The sequence below is a fragment of the Microtus pennsylvanicus genome, chromosome 18, assembly GCF_037038515.1.
Source record: "Microtus pennsylvanicus isolate mMicPen1 chromosome 18, mMicPen1.hap1, whole genome shotgun sequence".
Lineage (NCBI taxonomy): Eukaryota > Metazoa > Chordata > Mammalia > Rodentia > Cricetidae > Microtus > Microtus pennsylvanicus.
The window spans coordinates 40,024,993-40,046,523 of record NC_134596.1 but is presented as its reverse complement, the minus strand read 5'-3'; the positions used below and the strand labels follow the sequence as shown (position 1 = coordinate 40,046,523).

Sequence of the window (21,531 nt, the reverse complement as noted above, 5' to 3'; positions counted from 1 at the left end):
GGTTAAGAGCACTGCCTGCTCTTCCAGAGGATCCGGGTTCTAGTCCCAGCACCCACACAGCAGCTCACAATCTCTAACTCCAAACTCCAGGGCATCTCATGTCCCCTGTTGGCCGCGGTCAGCACCAGGCAGGCAACTGGGGCACACACATACACACAGACAAACAACCATATATCTACAAGTAAATTAAAAAGACAATCTGAGAGAGCTAGCTAATGAAACTCTTAAAATTAGTTATTTTAGGTATGCATATCCTTTTATAATTATTTGCTACACATAAATTCTGAGCACACAACCAGCAACAGACCCGTGCAGATGAAGCCCAGTGAGGACTGAAGCTGAGAACAAGTCGTTTTCGGAACGGTGAGACGCTGTTATCCCCCCTCATGCTGTGGATCAAACCCTGAGCCCAAAGCATGCGACATGGGTGCTCTAAGCCTGAGCCACACTTCTGGTACAAGCATGCTTTTCAACACACACACAAATACAAGTATACTCAGTCACTGCGGCAACTCTGACAAAAATGATCCAGGTCACACAAACCAGCAGCTTTGTCCAAGTACTGGAACGTGAGCTCCCAAACTGGCTCTTGTCCCTTCTTCCTAGGTCACACCACATTCGAGAATGACCTATTTCTGTCCCCATCTTGGATTAAAGGAGACCGTTCTTCCCAATTTCAAGTTAGTAAACTGGGATCCCAGCACTCAGGAGGCAGAGGCTGGAGGATCTCTGTGAGTTCGAGGCCAGTCTGGTCTACATAATGAATACCAGGCCATCAGGGATTTCATACGTTATACCCTGTCCTCACCCCAAAAATGTACCCTCTTAGGTACATTTTTATTGACTATTACATTATTTTAAATAGCTAATATAAATGAACTAGATTGGTGACTAAGGCCAATACACCATTAATCCCAGCACTCGGGAGGCAGAGGCAGGTGGATCTCTGTGAGTTCTAGGCCAGCCTGGTCTCTAGGACAGGCTCCAAATCTACAGAGAAACACTGTCTTGAAAAACCAAAAAAAAAAAAAAAAAAAAACCAAAACAAAACAAAAAAAAAAACAAAAACAAAAAAGACCGGTGCCCGAAGAGTTTAAAGGATTAAGGTTACCTCCGCAACTTTATAACTAAGGTCGACAGTTATTAAATTGATGTCTCTTCCCTGCCTGATAAGGAAAGTTTCAAACCAGATGAGCAACTTTGGCAATCAGTTCAGACCCTGAAAAGAATGTTTTCTTTCACAGAGTTGGGTAAAGCATGGAGAATAGGTGGGCATTTATTGCGGCTGAGATGGCAGGGGCGGAGGAAGAGCCAACATTATCTTATTTTTGGCCACTAGTAGTTTTAAAAAAATACAAAGGGAAGTGAGCTACTGATAAAAGCCAGAGCAAGGTGAAACATTACCATTCTGTCCTGGAGTCCAGGAGGAACTCTGAGGCCTTATCTTCAGCGTCTCCCCTCTTCTTGTTGAGATGTCTCCAGGCCCAAGTCACTCTCCTGCGCCAGCTCCTCCAGCAGCTGGACAACAGGCCCCAGCTACTTCTTTCCCCTCTTAACTGAGGTAACAGACTCAGAAGTCCAGTTGTTCTGAGGATTTCTTCTTGGGAGAGTTTATTACAGTCTGCGAAAAGCCTTTGGCCTTTAAGAAAATCAAGGCCATTTCTGGTTTCCATACATTATACCTCGTAGCACAAGAGCTGCGCACTGGAATCCACGTCTCTAAAACACACACCACCTGTCTTCTATATGTATATTCAAGGGCAGAGTTTTTACAAGTCTTTTTCCCCTCGGCTACAGAAGGCACGAATGAGTAAATCTTGGAAAAGGGATAACATCTTTGATATTGTCAACTCCTAGGATGCATTGCAAGTAGCGTTCAAATCCCATCCCAAAGCCTCCATGCGGCACAGATCCAAACTGGCGAAGGTCCAGGTACCTGTTTTTAAAAACAGAGAATCATGACTTCGAAACACTGTATGAGGTCAAGGTTATGACAGGAATTTTGTATTTTACAGCCATATGTTGTGGATGTCACTGCGGTAGATGGCGCACACCCATCTTTTCATTCCTCAGAGACCATGAACACGGAGACATCAGGAAGAGCTAGCTATCCTAGGGTTCCAAACAAGTGGCAGTGGATTCTGCTGTGCAGGGCAGGCGTTGGTCACGTGACCTTTTCTCTAGTTACTGATGCATCGCTCCTGTACAGAAATCTTGCCTCATATACTAGCTCTCCTTTTTCTTTCCACTTCCCAACTCAATGATGTGTTTTTACTATCTTATACTAGTTTTCCCCCCCTGAGACGGGGTTTCTCTGTGTAGCCTTGGCTGTCCTGGACCTTGCTCTGTAGACCAGGCTGGCCTCAAACTCACAGAGTTCTGCCTGCCTCTGCTCCCAGAGGATAACAGCAGCATCTAAGAGTCGGGATGATTCGAGGAATAGTGAACACAAGGATGGGAACGTTACTTGAAGCAGAAACTAAGGGGTAAACATCGCTTTACTGTTTTTCACAGACTGGAAGAGAGTAAACAATTTTCCGGCCTCACATTCAGTTCTTAGCATTGCTCACAGAGGCAGGGGAATACGAGTAACAGTCTTCCCCATATAACAGTCAGAATGCACGCAGAACGGGGGCCACATCCTTACCACTGGTAGGCTTCCGCAAGTCCTGATCTGTAAAGAAGAAAATAAGAAAAAGAATCGCGACGTCAATAAAACAGTTGTGCATACAGGGACCTTTGCAAGAAAACACAGTGAGGCCTGTGTCTCCAGTCATACACAATGGAAGTGAGGAGGTGAGGCTTCCTATTAGAGAGGGGTCTATTAATAACAAGGCAATCAACACTAACAGCAAGCAATGAGGCAATAAAATCTACAGACTGAGAACGGGACCAACATGCACTGACTCTCCGTATAAAATACAGACAGGCTGAACCAGGAAGGGCTGAAGACACTCTCTGTCCTGCACAAGTCCTCCTTTAGCTGTCTGAAGAACTGTTCTAATTTCCTTTCTGAGATGTGAATTCACAGATTACATAAAAAATATTTTGGAGATAGAAAGAAAGAAATCTTATTTCTAATTGAACTCCTGTATGAACAGCCGAAACGCTGCTCACTCAAGGAGCCTGAGGGACAGGCAGACAATGCGCACTTGGACACGAAGTTCATTCCGTAACATTTAAACCAACAGTGGGATTCTGAGGTTGCCTTCCCAACACGTATGTAATCTAGCTCTTGTCTAGAGGAATACGGGTAACACTTTAGGTGCTTAATGGTTACCGCAATTACCCTCAGCCCTTTCCAAAGGCAGCAGAATCACATCTGAAAGGACAAGGACCTTCAAAGTTCTAACTTTCTAAGGACAGAAACACGAGCTACAGCCACAGGCAGATCTGAGAGACAGAGGAGCACACATTTACTTCACTGCAAAGAAAAGTCTGGAGAGTATCCGAAGTCAGACACGGTTTCCTGGAGGGAGACGAACTGAAGAATTCGGATTGACTAATCTTTCAACAGATATGGTTTCCTGCCACGTGTCATTTCTGTTATGCTAAACATTTTTTAGAGAAATCTCCAATTCTTTGACTATGTCGCCAGGACTGTCTCACAGCGGGTGGCAGCGGGGAGGTGAGGTCTACAATAGCGGCCGCCTTCCGCACCGATCCAGTGCAGCAGCTAAGAGGAGTGGGAGGGCAAGACCAAGTCACTCAAGGGACTGACAGGTTGGGATCTTGGAAAAGCATCCACTTCCAAAGCATGTCTACATTAGGAAAAGGTGGCCTGAAAAATGGCTAATTCAGCAGGATATTTTCAAAATGTTTTTTTCCAAGTGTGACAGAACCCAGAAAAATCAAAACCAAATAAGATAAAAACAAAAAATAAAAGGAGAAAAAAAATTCAGTGTCTGATACAGCAAAAGTGGAAACCATAGAAAATGGGTTTGTAACCATGATCGGTTAGGAAGTCATCGTGGTTTTCTGGCAGATCATGCACATAGGAGTGATAGATAGTTCACTTAGAAATAGGATTTTTTACTTTCTATCTCCAAAATATTCTTATGTGATCTATGAATCCATTTTACAGATCTCAGAAAGTAAATTAAAACCAAGTTATTCAAGCAGCTGAACGAGGACTTGTGCCTAAGAGAGACTTACAAATGCTAGCTCAGCATCTTTCATCTCCAGCCATTCCTAGTTCAGCTGTCTTCACGATCAATGGGATCATGACCGTCATAAACCACAGTAGTAAAAAGTAACAGAAAACGAAGGAGATGCTTTAAAGGGCCTGGGAATTTCTCTTGCTTTTATTGCCATTTTTAAAAATTTTAAGACAGGGCCTTAATATTATGTAATTGTGTCTGACCTGGAACACATTATGAAAACCAGGATGGCTAGAAACTTAAGAATGGTCCTTGTGCCTCTGCCTCTGAGTGCTTGGCCTACAGGAATGAACCATAATGGCTTTTTTTTTGTTGTGTTGTGTTTTTTCTCTTTCTGTTTTTGAGAGGGTTTCCAGGCCAGCCTGCAACTTGTGAAATTCCTTCTCCTGCCTCGGCCTCTCTGTGAGATTATAAAGCATGTACTCCTACCCCTGCCAATAGATCCAGTCTTCAAGGAAGGGATGCTTATAGATGCTAGAGAAACATTCCTCAGGATGGGTGTGAGGAGCCCCTCCCCAGGTACTGAAGTGTGTTTCCTTTGTGTCTGACCAATACCTGGCCAGTCGCTGCTCGAGGATGTGGTACCGTTCCTCCCTGAGGCTTCCTCCAAAGAGCTCCCCAACTCCAGGAACCAGAAGATCCACAGCGGCGACCTACAGAAGAGACCAAGCAACCAGTCATGAATATCACTGTACTTCCCTGTGACTCCAACACTCGAGTTTTCAAACACATGAACCGTTTTCTTAAAACAGTTTTAAAATTGGCTGTTTGACTGCTTATTAGAATCTCATTTGGGGGAATATGTCTTAAATCAGCTGGATAACCAGTTCTCAACCTGTGGGTCATGACACCACAGGGGTCATATATCTTTCATATCAGACATTTACATTATGATTCATAACAGTAGCAAAATTATGATTATGAAATAGCAACAAAATGATTTTATGATTGAGGGGTCAGCACACCATGGGGAGCTGTATTAAAGGGGTGCAGTGTCAGAAAGGCTGAGGACCACTGAGCTAGAGCGTAGCATCAGAAGCTGCAAGTTTTGAAAATTCCCTTTGGAAAAGATCTGTTTCTTTTACTTATGTGGCTAAAAGCGTATTTACTTGTTCCTGTTTCTAAGCTTCATCCTGACTACGCTGACCAGCAAAGGAATGGCCAGGAGCACTCAGTGCTATGCTGGGTTAGTCTTTTTTCCTAGGAATTTATCAAATCACAGGCAAAATTCAGCCCGTGACCTTCAATTTTGAACATCCTCTGTATTAACAATCATTTCTACTTTAAAGAAAAAAAAGGAGCCGGGCGGTGGTGGCGCAAGCCTTTAATCCCAGCACTCGGAAGGCAGAGGCAGGCGGATCTCTGTGAGTTTGAGACCAGCCTGGTCTACAAGAGCTAGTTCCAGGACAGGCTCCAAAACCACAGAGAAACCCTGTCTTGAAAAACCAAAAAAAAAAAAAAAAAAAAAAAAGGCTCAAAGGACCAGAACGCATAGCGCTGGTGTAGATCTGGTGGTTCTGAAGAATAATAAGGGATTAGAAACTGGAGCTAAACATCTCATTAAAGATTTGCCAGTTGCTTCTAGGGAAATTCCCAGGAATCCACAAGGATAACCCCAGGTAGGACCCTAAGGAATGGAGGAGAGCAGGCCTGAACTGGCCTTCCCCTGTAATCAGATTGATAAGTATCTCAAATGTCATCATAGAACCTACATCTAGCAGAAGCGGAGATCCACAGCCGGGCACTGGGCCGAGCTCCCACAGTCCAGTTAAAGAGAGTGGGGAGCAATAATATGAGTAAAGGGGTCAAGACCACGATGGGGACACCCACAGAAAAACCTGACCTGAGCTAGTGGGAGCTCACTGACTCCGGACTGACAGTGGGGGAACCTGAATATCAGGACCAAACTGGGCCCACTGAATATGTGTGACAGTTGTGTGGCTGGGGCAGTCTGTGGGGCCATGGCAGTGGGATCAGGATTTATCCCGAGTGCTTGAACTGGCATCTTGGAGCACAGTCTTTTTGGAGGGATATCTTGCTCAGCCTAGATATAGATATAAGGGGGAGGGCCTTGGTCCTGCCTCAAAGTGAAGTGTCAGACTTTGTTGACTCCCCATGGGAAGCCTTGCCCTCTCTGAGAAGTGGATGGGGGTGGGGTGGGTGGAAGGTGGGGGAGCAGGAGGAGGGGAGGGCGTGGGAACTGAGACTGGTGTGTAAAATGAATAGAAAATGCTTTATAAATAAATATATTTCACTTAAAAAATTTGCCAGTTGTAGAGAGAAATGTCTCAATTCAAAGACGACCAAGTTTGAACCTTTTTGTATGAATCTGCAGCCTTGACATTTTAGTAGTGGAAAGACTTCAGCTCTGCCCTTTAACCCCTCTGCTAGGGGAGTACCAGAGGCTGCGTCACGTTCTTCTGCACATTTCCCCAACTCTCTGAGCATCTTTCGGCCCCGAATGCTCCTGGCCCATCTTCTACTGGGTGTGAGTGTGGATTCTGCTTACGTCACACAGCTGCAGCACACGCTGTCTGGAAACAGTCCGTGTTGGTATTCAAGCCAAGTGAACCCTGGCTTCTATTTATGATGTTCCCTTCTGACTCTGACTCTTGATCCCAATCAATGTACTCAAAATAAGGCTTAGGTTTCCAATTAAAAAGCAGGATAAACGGGAACAAAGCCTTTGATAGGTGACTTTCTTCTGCTACTTCTGTTACCCCGACCTTAGAGAAGGGGAAAACCTCTGATGCCAGAGCCAGGGGATGCAGATGGGCCAGTGGGGGCAACACTGAAAACTGTACTCTTGTGTTAATCCTCAGCCAATCTCATTACTTGTGCTTGCTAAATGGACAATGTTTTATAGCTTACAAAGATACTAATGGTTTCAAAGAACTGTAATTCTCACCTAGTCTCAAAATACATTCCCGTTCCCTCAGGGCCAAGGTAATTACCACGTTTCTTTCTTCCTTGGGAGTTCTAAACTCCCAGTCAGCCAGCAGAGATCAGCTGGGAGCCACACAGACACACAGGCTATCCAGTTCTTTCTCTCGGAGAAAGGAAACCATTTCTGTAGACACCACCTTAGGATTAAGTCTGACTCTGTGGTAATCACACGTGACTCACCCTTAGTTCTCTGCCTTCCTGTTCAATTCCCTCACCACGGCCCATCAGTTCTTGAGAACAGGTGTGTGTGTGTGTGTGTGTGCGTGTGTGTGTGTGCGTGTGTGTGTGTGCGTGTGCGTATGTGTGTACGCATGCACGCACGTGTATTGTGAAGCTCAGAGAATAATGAAGCTGGGGTTTGTTCTTCCTCCCGCTCAGGCTCTCAGGCTTATGGCAAGGACCTTTACCCGCTGAGCCATCTCAGTGGGACCTCTAACATCTCTGCAGAGCTCAGTTTGCAGAGATGACTGAACAGTTTTAGAGATGTCAGTTCTGCCTTTCACGAACCATCTGCAGTGAAAAAGTGAACTTGCTTCTTTAAGTCCTGCCTGTGCCCTCTTGGTTGTCATCCCTACAGGAATGACTTGACTATGATCACACAGGCTGCAGCTGTTATTCTGAGCTCCCTGTAAACTGCACCACACAGCACAGAGTTCTGGGGCTTGGCTCCTCTCACTGATAACTGTCTTTGTGGAACTAACTCATCATGCTGACATTGCCGTCGTCACCCTGTCTGCTGGTCTGACGTACAAGCTGTCATGACGGAGCTCCTTAGTATCAGCCAAAAAGATTCATGAACTACCTCTGGATTGGATTTCTATTCTCATGTTACACCCATTATACAAGGTCCAGTAGTGCTATAGGGGATCGAGTATGATCTGTGTCTCCCAAGGGTCTGAATGAAGATTTGACCCACAGATGCTACCAAAAGGGCACTGGATCCCCAAGACTGGAGTTACAGACACTTATGAGTTGTTGGGAATTGAACATGGGTCCTCTGAGAGAGCAGCCAGTGCTCTTAACCATTGAGCCATCTCTCTAGTCCAGCTAGCTTTCTTAAACAGTCAAGGATCTCTTGCTTAGAGACGGCACTGTATAGTGGACTGGGCTTGCCTATATCAATTAAAGTCAAGAAATGCCCTATAGACATGCCTAAAGGCCAATCTGATGGAAGCAATCTCCTCATGGAGACTTCCCAGATAACCGGGAGCTATGAAGTTGACATTTAATGCTAACTTGGAGAACTCCCTTGTATAGCCTGCTGCAAACCTGCTCCACACCTGTCAAAGAGTTACAGTGTTTATTCATGTAATTCATGCCCCAAGGTTTGTGCATTTACTATCTAAGGTTTTTTAGGAGTAGAAACAGGTACGTTTTACAGGTTAGAAACAAAACAAACTAACAAAAGACCAACCTACATTGCTAATATAAATGCTATTTGTTTTTTTGAGTCAGGGTTTCTGTGTCCTGGAACTAGCTCTGTAGACCAGGCTGGCCTCGAACTCAGAGATCTGCCTGCCTCTGCCTCCCAAATGCTGGGATTAAAGGATTAGAATTTACAAAGGCAAAAAGGAAATACGAGACAGAACTGCCTTTGAAGGACTCAGTTACAGCCTAACCGCTCGCAGGAACACTGAACACTGTGTATCTTTTCACAGGGTAGAAGGAACGAGGAGCAACGTCAGACTCACTAGCTGCCTGCTAGTTGAGGAGCGTGTCCCACTTCCCACTCGTGACCAATCCTCAGACCCAGAGAGTGATCTCAGTTCCCCACAGACCCTGCTGCGGACTGTGACTTTGTTTATGCTGCAATTGTTTAGTTATGGAAGGATGTGTTGCTGTTTCACCTCGCCTGCTTAAGACACACAATTGGTCTAACGAAAGGCTGAATGGCCAATAGCTAGGCAGGAGAGGTCCAGGTGGAGCTGGCAGGCAGAGAGAATAACAGAAGGGGAGAAAAGGACAGGGGAGAAAACGAGGGAGCTGACCGGCCGGACGTGGAGTAGGACACACAGAATGAAAGAAAAGTCAAAAGCCCTGAGGAAAAACACAGATGAAGAGAAATAATATAATTTATATAACTTAAGTTATAAGAGCTGGTGGGACAAGCATAAGCTCAGGCCAAGCATTTATAACTAATAAGTCTCTGCATCACGTTTGGGGTCTGGTGGTCTGAGGAAGCCTGCTAGAGAATCCTGACAGAAACTCTTTGAAAGACCTAAACTGCAACTGTTCAGATGGGTCGGTTCTTAACTCCCAAGAACCAAGAACGACCATAAATATGCACTGTTTAAATTAAAATTCAGAAGTTCAGAGGCTTGTCTATGATCACATTTGTCTTGTTGAGACAGCATCTGACTATGTAGCTCTGGCTGTTCTGGAACTCATCCTGTAGGGAGTGCGGCCTTGAACGTCCACCTAGCTCTGTCTCCCTGGTGCCGGATTAAAGGTATGCACCGGCCCACTCCACTCAGTCACATAATGTACAGCACACAGAGCTGTATCTTGAACCCAAGCATATATAATTCTGGGACCTTATATTTCCTTTTTATCATTGCCATCATTCAGGAGCTTTACGGTAAAAGTTCTTATCCACCCCTTCCCTAACAAATCAAGTTACCATGGCTTTATGTTCGCCCTGTGTCTAAATCTTTGGAGGTCTCCATCCGTCCAATCACCTATCCCTACACAGAACAGATACTTGCTATGTCCTCGGCCTTAAGCTAGGCACAGGTGTCCCGCTGCACAAAAGAGATCTGCAGGTGCTCTAGACAAAGGAAAGTCACCGATGACATAGTTACCCATGTGAGTAGAACATTACAAGTGTGTTAAGTCAACATGGATTAAGAATTAGCAGATCGTAATGAAGAGTCTGGCAACATACGCTCATTGGTAAAAACGGGTCTGACTGTTTTGGGGTAACCGATCACTTTCTCCTTGGGTTTAAGACCTGCTCCACAGGAAAGGACTCGATATAAACCGGCCAAGGACTTGTAGCTGAGGAGCTGGAGGAACTGCTCCTATGATGCTGCTGAAGGGATAAAACCGCCTCCTGAGTATTACTTGATAATCAGAGATAAGTGCGGCCTTTAGCCCTCACCAGAGAAGCTTCTCTGCAGAGGTCAGTTGTTGATACAGGTGCTCACGAGTGGTCAAAGTGCAGAGAGCAAGCATCTCCGGAGCGCTCAGCCTGAGCAGGACAAGTCAGACACACTCGGGCACCGCCATGGAGGAGGTGGGAAGTAGGTGAGAGTTGAGGATGGGGAGACTGCTGTGAAATGTCTACTGGGTGTGAGGCCTCCCAACACAGGTGGGGGAGGGCTCAGGAAGCTCCACCCACACCTGACACATGATTGGCAGCAAGGGTTGTTGGGGGGCAGATATTTTTCCCCTAGGAGTGTCACCTCTGAAAATATATGTATTGTATTTTCATTATATATATATATGAAATTTTCAAATAATGAATAGATAGTTACATTAAACTAAAAAAAAATAACGCTAGGTCTGAAATTTAAAAGATTATAATGGGTCAGAGAAGGTTCTTTTGAGAAATAGATAATCTGGGGAACAAGCAAAATCACTTAGGTGGGAAGACTGTACGAGAATAAAGCACGCATGGGGCAATAAGTTAGGAGGATGTGGGTGTGGCTGTGACAGAGGACAGGCAGACGGGGCGAGGGGTGTGCTGTACAGAGGACAGGCAGACAGGGCGAGGGGTGTGCCTCGAGTAGACTTCTTTAAATGGAATTTCTGAGTTATCTGAGAATAAACGATAAACTATTGAGACATATGAAGTCATCTGTCAAAGGAAAGAAGCTGCAAGATTTAGACTTAAGGAATTCCAAAACCAGTCTGTACAGGAGACTAATTAGAGTAACCAGTGGAAAAGGGAGAGGAAGCGGAAGACATGATGCCACGAAGCCAAGGGGTAAGAGGATTCTAAGAACAAGAAGCTGACAGTGCTGAATCATGCAGACAGATCCATTCAAAGACTTCTGAAAAAGACTTCTCAAAGACTGTGGGCTTAATACGTGGAGATCACCACTGAACCAACAGGGCTGGTGCAGCAATGACAGGAGAAGAGAAACGTCAGGGGTAAACACCAAGGGGCAGGAAACTTGGTTGATGCAAAAAGTGAAAAACATAAACAAAGGTCAATCTTGAGGCAGAGTTTAGCCTGAGAAAGTTACATTTGGACTATGAAAATAGACACATTGCTATGCACTTACCATTTCTTTACGTTTATGTAGAGTCAGGTAAGACGGCTCAGTACGGCAGGGTAACCCGAGTAAATCTTTACCCAGGAGGTAGAATGTAATACCCAAAAAAAGTACATTTCTGGACATGGCACGGAAGAGCACACAGCGCAGCCGTGCGGTAGGGACAGTAAGAGCTCAGTTATTGTTTTTTTTTTTTTTTTTTTTTTTTTTGGTTTTTCGAGGCAGGGTTTCTCTGTGGTTTTGGAGCCTGTCCTGGAACTAGCTCTTGTAGACCAGGCTGGTCTCGAACTCACAGAGATCTGCCTGCCTCTGCCTCCCGAGTGCTGGGATTAAAGGCGTGCGCCACCACCACCCGGCAAGCTCAGTTATTGTTGTGTGATGGTTTTAATTTGTAAACAGAGAACACAAGTTTCTTGGCAAACAGCTCTAGGATTCAGACAAGATGGCAGAATGTGTCTAATACCATCTTATAAGAGAAACAGGAAACTTCCAGACAGGTGCGTACGTATTCCTAAAGTGGCGGTGTCTGGTTTATTGGTAGGGTATAATCTTCATTTTCTACATGAGGTAAGATACGGGATAGCAAAATTTAGGTTTTTGACCTATTCTGAGATAAATATATTTGTCTCATAGACTTATAACAAATGATATTGCACATAAAGTGATTTGGGAAATTCATAAGTCAACAGTATATTCTTAGAGCTCAGCGTGTGAGTAGAACGAGAAGAGAGAAAGTAAATTAGGAGTAAAATCAATTAGAAATAGAGCATAAAGAAGAACGGAGGTTAAAAGGGGCCGAACAGATCAGAGAACCGATAGAGGCAGCTAGGGAAGACAGAAGGGGCCTGCGACAGGCAGTCAGCTAAGAGCTCCTCCATCCCTCCATGGCCTTCCCTCGCAGGTTCTATATATAGCGCAGACAAAAGAACGCTAAGCTGACCGTTCTTCTGCCTTATCACGCCAGTGGCATTATCTGAGGTCCAGCAAGCTTCTCTCCCAGGAGCCTCCTCATCAATACTGAACTTGACATTGGCCCAGTGTTATTCAGTGTTCTAGCCCACTTCCTGAGTGCAGTTATCCAAACAACAGCAAAAGAAAGCCGCTTGCATTTGGCTCCGCTAAAGGGAGAACCCCCTGTGAGAAGAATGAGAAGTATGTTTACAGAACACCGAGTTCTGTGGGAAGACTGGGTACAGTCTGGAACAATATCGGGGGCCAGGTTTCGATAGCCACGCTTACTTAAGGCTCTTCTTACCGTATGCTGAGGGCCATCTTCGTTATCCCGCATGTAGAAAGGCTTGAGTGCGGACGGGTAGTTAACGACGAAGACTGGCGTGCCACCGCAGTGTCTCACCAGGTACTTCTCGTGTTCCGTGTGCAGATCCTCCCCCCACTGGATGAGACACAAGGACACAGGATGACACACACGCACACACAACCCGTCCCGGTGCCAAGGCTTTCTCTCCCTGGGGCTGGACGATGTGTGCAGCTGTCTGCCAAGGCCACAGCTGACTAAACGAAAGGGAGAGACTCGCTAAGAAGAGCGGCCAAAGGCCTGGGAAGATGAAAGCCGAACCCAGCAGACAAACACTATTGTTTCTGGGCCCCATCTCAGGGGACAGCGTTCAGCAAGTGCGGCACAGGCAGGAAAACAAAATACTTTCCAAAGGGATAAAACGGATGCAGAATTATGGTTTTTATTAATACTGCTTAAAGTTTCTCCCCTCGTTACTGTTCCTAAGTCTCAGGAAATTAAAGGACGGGTGATAGTATTTCTAATACTAAGCCTATCTTCAGCAAGACGGCTTTTCTCGGTGAATTTCTATTTTAATGAAAGAGTCAATTCATAAATGAGTATGTAATAATACTATTCGGTCTATTTATTTAGTAAACACTGTTGTGACTATGAAATTCCAGGGCCAATATTAAATGGTGGACACAGTAGTAAGAAAAACAAAACAAAAGGGTATCACTCTTCATGAAGCTTGATACCAAAAAAGAAATTACACAATTAATTACTATAAAACCAACAAGCGCTGGTTGGTGGTCCACCTAAAATGCCAGCACCCATAATCCCAGAGGCAAGATCAGCAGTTCAAGGCCGTCCTCGTGACCCAGGAAACTGGAGACAAGCGGACTGCTAAGGTCCTTCCTCAAGAACTAAAGGATGGCCACAGAGCAGCCGAAGCTACTGTGGAAACTAAGGCACGTCTAACAACTGGAGGAGGAAGTAGGAGACAGGCCGTGCTACTTACTGTTTCCACGTTTGCCAGTACCCCCACAACTCCACACAAACACTTTAAACAGGATGCTTAATTAGGGGAAACTATTTTAGATTCATTTTCTGAAGTGTAATTTCCCCTACTTAATAGTCTGGCCTACATGTAATAGTTATACATAAACAAAAATTATAAAATTGTCCTTGATTTTATAATAAAAAGTGAAACACATTACAACTCTCCAACCAAGGATATTTATTTGTTTTATTTTTTATTGGCTTTTTCCTGTGAAGTTAGTATGAGTTTGTGCTCAGTCTGAATTCTTAGATGTTTGATCAGCTACAGAAAGCACAGGGGTCCCCTCAGCTACAGAAGGACAAGAGACGCAAGTCTGCACCAAATGAGCATACAGACGGCTTAACTGGAAGACAAAGCTGAATAAGCATGTCACTAACAGAGAAAGGAAATAGTATCAATCAAAATATCTACTGGCAATCAAAAAAAAGCAATATACACGAGTTACACTGTATGTACTAAAGGAATGTGGATGGAGAAAAATGAAAGAATAAGAAAACACTACTCAGTTGGGCAGTGGTGCGCACACCTTTAATCTAGGAGGCAAAGGCAGGGAAATCTTTGAGTTCAAGGCCAGTCTGGTCTAAGAACTGAGACTCTAGAAGCTGGAAGGACCCGGACAGATGTCAGGAGACCACAGATGCCAGCTCAGACTACTATTCCCAGGAAAACTTTTAATCATAAAAGATGGAGAAAATAAGACCATGCCAAAAACTTTAAGTAATATCTATCTATAAATCTATCTGTAGAGAATGTGCTAGAAGGAAAATTCCACCTAAAGAGATTGACCACACTCCAGAAAACACATGGAGCAATAATTCCAAACCAGCAACTCAAAATAGGTGAAACACACACACACACAAAATAAATAGAACCACCAAAACTAAAACAAAACAGGACTCAACCAACATCAATTATTGATCTCTCTCAACATTAATGGTCTCAATTCTATAATAAAAAGACACAGATTAGGAGAATGGATGTGAAAACAGGACCCATCCCTCTGCTGCACCCGAGGGACACACATTAACATCAAGAACAGATATCGCCTCAGAGTAAAAGGACGGGAAAAGATACTCCAAGAAAATTGTCCTAAAAAACCGAGCTGGTGAAGTCATTTTAATATCTGACAAAAATATATTTCAAATCAACAGTAATCAGAAGAGACAGGAATGGACACGACATACTCATCAGAGGAAAAGTTTACCAAGTTTACAATTCTTACATCTATGCACTAAAGACAAGGGCACCCAAGTTCGTGTAAGAATCACTATTACACGTTAAATTACATATTGGCACGCACACATTGACACTGGGAGATTTAAGTGCCCTACTCTTGACAGTAGACAAGTCATCTCGACAAAAACAGAGAAACACCAGCGCTAACTGACATTATATGCTAAATAGACTTAACAGACATTTACAGAACAGTTCACCCAAATGCAAAAGCATGTACCTTCTTCTCTGCACCTCATGAACTTTCTCCAAAACTGTCCATATATTCAGACACGAAACAAGTCTCAACATGTACAAGAAAATTGAAAATAATGCCTTGCATCCTAGCTAAACACCATGGATTAAAGACGGATACCAACAACAACAGAAACAAAGGAAAGCTTACAAACTCGTGGAGACCGAACAACTCTTGACTGAAAGAACAAGGGGTCTAGAAAGAAATTAAAAGTTTTCTAGAACTGAATTAAAATAAATACATGGGACATAATGTTCTAAAGAGGCAAGCTCATAGCGCTAAGACCTATATAAAAAAGTTGTAGAAGAGCAGGCGCTGATCTGTGAGTATAGCAGAATGACATTAGAAGTCTGTTTAGGTTTCCTATAGAGACCAGCAATACTTGGATTCACCCTATGTCCCTGGACTATCTAGTCTCAGGGTTTTGGTAACCCAAGCAGTGTTGGGCACGGGTTTCCTCTCACACAGTCAAATCTCATAGTAGTAAATTAATCTCAGAGATAACTTATCTCAGAGGTCACACAACAGTAACTTAACAGCATATCTCAAAGCTCTAGAACAACAACAAAAAAAAAAGGAAATCAGACACAAAAGACATAGATAACAAGAAATAAACTCAGGGCTGTAATCAAGGAAATAGAAACAAACAAATAAAAATAATACAAAGAATCAATGAAACAAAGAGACAGCTCTTTGAGAAAATAAGGAAAACTGACAAACCCTTATCCAAATTAACTAAAAGACAGAGAAAGAATATCCAAATTAACAAAATTAGAAATGAAAAGAGGGACAGAACACGAGACACTGAGGAAATCCAGAGAATAAGAAGGATGTACTTAAAGCTCTCTACCAAACTGGAAATCTGAAAGAAATGGATAATTCTCTTGATACTTACCAAAGTTAAATAAAGAGCAGAAAAGCAATGTAAAAATACTTAGAACCCCAGTGAAACAGAAGCAGTCATTAAAATATTCCCAACCAAAAAAAGCCCAGGGCCAGATGGCTTTAGTGCAGAATCCAACCAGGCTTTCAAAGAACGCTAATGCTAATACTTCTTAAGTTATTCCAAAAAATAAAAACGGACTTTTCTGAGTTCTAGGCTAGCTTGGTCTACATACCGAGTTCCTGGTCAGCCAGAGCAACACAGTGAGACTCGACTCAAAATGACTTACTCTCGAGCATGGCTAACAGAGACTCATAAAGCCTATGCATAGATCCACAAATATTAACGTTACCAAGAATAAAGTTATTTAGTGAAGCTAAAGACAACAGGGAAACACACTCACACACGTGCGTGCACACACACTCCATATAATACCTTGGGTGTAAAGGTGAAGTTCTGGGATGCTTGCTTTAGGATCTCAACTGCCTCCGTGTAAGAGATGCTGGGAAAACAAAGCAGAAGTGGAGAAGGGTTAGCACAGTGGGACTACTCTATACCAGGCCAGTTTAGACTGGAAAAAGTTCCAATATAATCGGTGAGGTCATAAATGAGCACTAAGTAATCGGAGATCTAGGCTGATCTGTCCCAGGAGTATGTGGTCTGCATGAAGAGAAGCGGCTGCTCAGTAAGTCCACTCGGGCCCAGCATGCAAGGTGCATGAAGTCATGTCAGAATGCGGTTTCTCAACATCCGTGCTCCACCAATACTCTACTAAAAGGTAGGAAATACCGAGGCTCCGAGAACAAAAGACTTTTCTAGAAGTTGTCACTTATTCATCAGGTGAACAAATATGTCACAGCTACTAGATGCTAAGCGTTATTCTCGGTGCTGGAGACACTATAGACAAAAATAGAGCCCCTGCCTTCTTGGAGCCAAGATGTGTGTGTGTGTGTGTGTGTGTGCGAACAAAGGTAAGCAGATAGCAGTGCCCAGTAGCCATTATGAAGAAACACAGAAGGGGTGTGTCTGGGTACCACTGCAGACAACGTATTCAGGGAAGGCCCACTGGGTTGGTGACATTTGGATAGAAACCTGCATCAGAAAATGAAAAAAAATGAACCATATAAACAACTGGGTGGAATACTCTAGACAAAAATATACTAAGAACGGGGCCTTCAGTGAGGAACAGTGTGTCCCTCTGAAGGAACAGAAAGGTCAGGGTGCCTAGAGCATCTGGAACACGGGGAAAGCGCCCAGGAAAGGCAGTAAGAATGGCAGTCTGATCATGAGCAGTTCTTCAAAGTCTTGGTCACGTGTTCTAAGCATTCCGAGACCGCTTCCCCCGTAAGGAACTCTCCTGCCTAACATGGAAAAACACGACTGCACGTGTGCGGACACCTAGCCGCTGAGACGGGAGGACTGCAGAGCCCAGGAGGACAAGGCTAGTCTAGCTACAAAGGGAGCTGAAGATGGTGGGAGAGCAGGAGGAAGGAAAGGAAGAAAAGAAGGGAGAAAGGGAGAGAGGCAAGGAAAGACAAAGCACATGCATCTCCCATCCTGCTCCACAGTCACGTGTGTATGTATGTATATCGCACGTGTGCCTGGTGTCCATCGAGGCCACAGGGTGTTTGAGCCTCTGGAACTGGAGTTACAGGTTATGAGCCACCGTGTGGGTGCTCAGAATCGGAGCAGAGTCCTTTGCAAGAACAGCGAGTGCTCTGAACTACCGAGAAATCTTCCCAGCACCTCCTGTATTCACTATACTGCGTTCGTGGTTACCACTTTCTTGTGCATCCTTTCAGAAGATTATAAATAAATATGTAGTTACAATATCTATTTTAGTAAATATCAGAACATATATCATACACACTCTCCTTTCACTCAACATTGTATGTTACAGATCTTTGCATTGTGATGAAGAACTTGTTTTATTAGACAAGGTCTCATGTTGCCCTGGCCAGCTTCGAATACACTATGTAGCTGAGGGTGACCCCCGAATTCCTGATCCTCCTGCCTCTACTTTCTGAGCACTGGGAAAACAAACATGTGCCACCACACACAGCTGTATGTGATGCTGAGGACTGAACACGGCAGCCTTCACGCGTGACAGAGACGCTCTCCACTAGCTGAGCTACAGCCACAGTCAAACAACTTCAGCTTCTGAATTAAACGTAACATTCCAATTATGTATGTACCTATTTACTTTACTCACCAACAGCTTTTCAGATGTTTCTACACATCCCTGTCCAATGCAAATGACAATAATTCTTACATACTGATTTTACACTTGAGAACGGATTATTGGATCAAAACTTGTAACTTTTTATGTATTCTGAAGCATACTGCCAAATTTACTGGCCTCCCTTTCAAAACGCCATAAAAGTGTCCACATATCAACAGCATACTAACACACCGGTAGCATGTGAACACGCCAGTTTCCTTACAAATTATCGGGAAAAAAATACCACAACAGTATTCTGGATGATTAAAAAAAATCTACAAAATTCTCTGGAGGACTCTGAGCTCGACCTACCAAGCACAAACTTAGGCTCTGAATTTTGGACCTACACAAACTAACTAGAATACGACTTTATGATGCAAGTACAGCCAGGCATGTTCTGAGTGACAGACTTTGCTGAATGCCCACTCTGTGTATTTCTAAGGAAATAGTGGCACTTGGTTGCAGGGGCAATAATAACGTGAAAGTTGAACTGCGTCTGCAGAAGGGAAGCCGAAGCTTAGTGAGAACAGGAGCAACTGTCCAGAGACCTCTCCTATAAGGTACGAAGCTGATCTGTTGGCTCAGCCAGCGCTTCCGATGCCTAAGATGGTATCTAATACTTGCATTTTCATGTGTCCCATCAGAACAAAAGATAACGGGTGCTGAGTCCTTCCGACTCGACTCTTTAGTAATGCCAATTGCTTCAACTTCATGAGAACGCACGGTTAATCTTTGCAATGTTGTAAGAACATTTAGACACTATCATCTATGTAAGATATTCTGTCTGAAGCTCTGTCCTTAGACAGCTGTTCTAGTCCATCAGTTACTTTGAATGATCTTCCAGCTCTGAGAATATTAAGAAGCAGTGGTTTTCATACAGCTGTTATGCTACTGTTTCAATATGAAGAAATAATGACTCCAATATTTCTTCTAGGGATAACGATCTTCTCCATCCCTCCCTCCACTCCCTCTTAATTTAAAGTATCGCTTTCAAGCTCAGATTACAGCTCTGACATGAGATATCCTTAATGGGCTTCTCAAAGTCTCTCTACTCAGTATGTGTCTTGATATGCATAGAGAATATTTCTTGGCCTTTCCAGAATGTTTCCAAAGTGCTTTTGGGGGCAGGGGGGGAAGTCATGGTGATTTACTTGTGTTTGGGGTTCTAATTAAACTATCTCCTATATTCACCATGGTATTGTGTATTATATGTAAATAGTATGCCATTTTATATAGGGTTTCAACCATTCAGACTTTAGTATACATGGGATCCAGGGATACCAAGGAATTACTGTACGAGGTATGAATTTCAGTAATACAGATCATAATTACTATAATCATCTATCTTATAGGATCCATTTATTAACAATACACGGGCTATCTATACTAATTAAGTATAAGAGCAATAAAAGAGAATTAGAATATGGGTCTTTCCTCAAATCTGGTTTGGTAAACACAGAGATAATTAAACAAAAACTATAACTCAATGTGATACAATGGTCAAATAGAGCAAAGCCCAGGAAAACCGTGATTTCTACTTACATTAGGAAGTTGTTTTTCAGCATATGTTCTAGTCTGTCCTTGAGAAGACAAAAAAGAACAAAATTTAAATGTAATTATATTCATGCTATATAATTAATATACATAAAGAGCGATGAAGCTGGCCTTGTTCACAAACGTGTTACCTTCTGGCCAGGAGCTATGAACCTGTGACACAGTGCGACGTCTTCAGGACAGTTTGTGAGAACCATCTCCGTGGTGGCCTTGAAGAGTTCTTCCATCACCTAGGAGCACAGAGACAGAATGAAAACCCTCAGGGCTCAGGGCCTGAGAGACCATCATTCCGTGTCCAGCAACTACAATCCATTACGCCTGTTAATCCCTGAATGTACTACAGCAATTTGGATCAATACTGGCACTGAAATGGGCTGTCACATGCACAGCTATCACTGACTGATGTCTCTTTACTCATTGATAAACTCATTTACAGAATTGAGACCATCACAACACCTCCCTCGTTGGATTGTTGTGAGAAATATGAAATATTCTGTGTATTAGCTTAGGACCTGGATCTAATATGTTATTAGATTTGGTTGAGAACTTTTTGCCTAGCTGTGTCAGTCAATGGTAAATGAAAGGAAACTCAAAAATTTGAGAAGCAACAACAAATATCTAAACATTAACTGTATGTATTTCTGTATGTTAAAATATAAAAATATAGATTAGTATATGAGGATTAATTCTACCATGATATCCCTGGAAGACATGTTTCCCTTAGAAGGAGGCAGTAACTAGAATGGAAAATATATCCCAAATTATTTATTTGTTTGTTTACTAACTAAGTTTATTTCTTGGAGACTAGGTTCTCACTGTGTAGCCCTGGCTGGTCTAGAACTCTCTATGCAGATCAGGCTGGCCTCAAGCTCACAGAGAGTACTGGGATTATTAGTGTGCCACCACACCCAGCCAGAAGTTGCAGCTTCAAAGTCTGTAAGCAGCAATGATGACGAATTTGGGGAGTAGAATCCAAAAATAAAATAAGGGTAAAGGAAAAGTTGGAGGAAATAGATAAAACCAATCCAAAATTTTCCAAGGGCTTTGCAATCTGAGGACAGGAGAGATAGTTAGCTATTGTAAAGCCGTAAGCACTGATATAAATAGGGCTGGGTATACAGCTTAGTGGGGAGTGCTGCCTGGCTCCCTGGCACTGCATCAACCAGGAGGTGGGGCAGTGTGGTAGCAACACTTCTAGAATCCTAGTCCTCGGGAGGGGGAGGCAGGACCAAGGCTTCAGGATCACTGTAGGACATTTGAGATTCCTGTTTCAAAAAACCAAAAGCCAGAAAGCACCACACAGAGATTGTTCAAATTCTAAAAGGGAAAGGAGGGGAAAACAATGCAATGGAGGCGGGAGTGGAGTCTGGGGACTTGAAAAGGAACAGCGGTGGTTAAAGGTCCTGCACTTCTAGCTGGTATTACCTTCCAGCACAGCGGTGAGATAAAGACACACCAGCGTCTGGACGACTTACAAGGTCATACCCTCAATTACGCAACACAGCCCACACACAGTAGGAGGGCAAAGAGCAGCCGGCCTGGGTGGTCCTTCGTTCTGTGGAAGAACCCAAGACCGCGACCACCTGGGTTGTTAACTTGCTGTCTGCTGAGCAGTAAATTTAACCTGAAGATGGAAACCTCTGCTTCCTTCCCTAGAGTCTGACTTTCAGACTGACTTCTATAAGTACATCTGATAAAACCAGAAACTATGGTGAAGGGTGAGTACAAGACGTTTCAGAAGTTTACTAAAGTGGTCATTGGTAATTAATTACTCATAATTCA

The 21,531-nt window shown here is 43.6% G+C and overlaps 1 protein-coding gene across 1 annotated transcript in view; it reads right to left on the bottom strand.

Annotated features, from left to right (window-relative positions):
* Positions 1-1,251: 1,251 nt before the first annotated feature.
* Nars2 (asparaginyl-tRNA synthetase 2, mitochondrial) overlaps positions 1,252-21,531 on the bottom strand; it is a 77,949-nt gene continuing 57,669 nt past the window's right edge. Inside the window, exons 8-14 of the mRNA XM_075952652.1 lie at positions 19,881-19,979; positions 19,738-19,775; positions 16,410-16,476; positions 12,582-12,719; positions 4,716-4,813; positions 2,648-2,674; positions 1,252-1,936 (exon numbers count right to left, since the gene is read on the bottom strand). Of these exons, the coding sequence (XP_075808767.1) occupies positions 1,792-1,936; positions 2,648-2,674; positions 4,716-4,813; positions 12,582-12,719; positions 16,410-16,476; positions 19,738-19,775; positions 19,881-19,979 (612 nt within the window). The 3' untranslated portion in view covers positions 1,252-1,791. The remainder of the gene's footprint in view (positions 1,937-2,647; positions 2,675-4,715; positions 4,814-12,581; positions 12,720-16,409; positions 16,477-19,737; positions 19,776-19,880; positions 19,980-21,531) is intronic.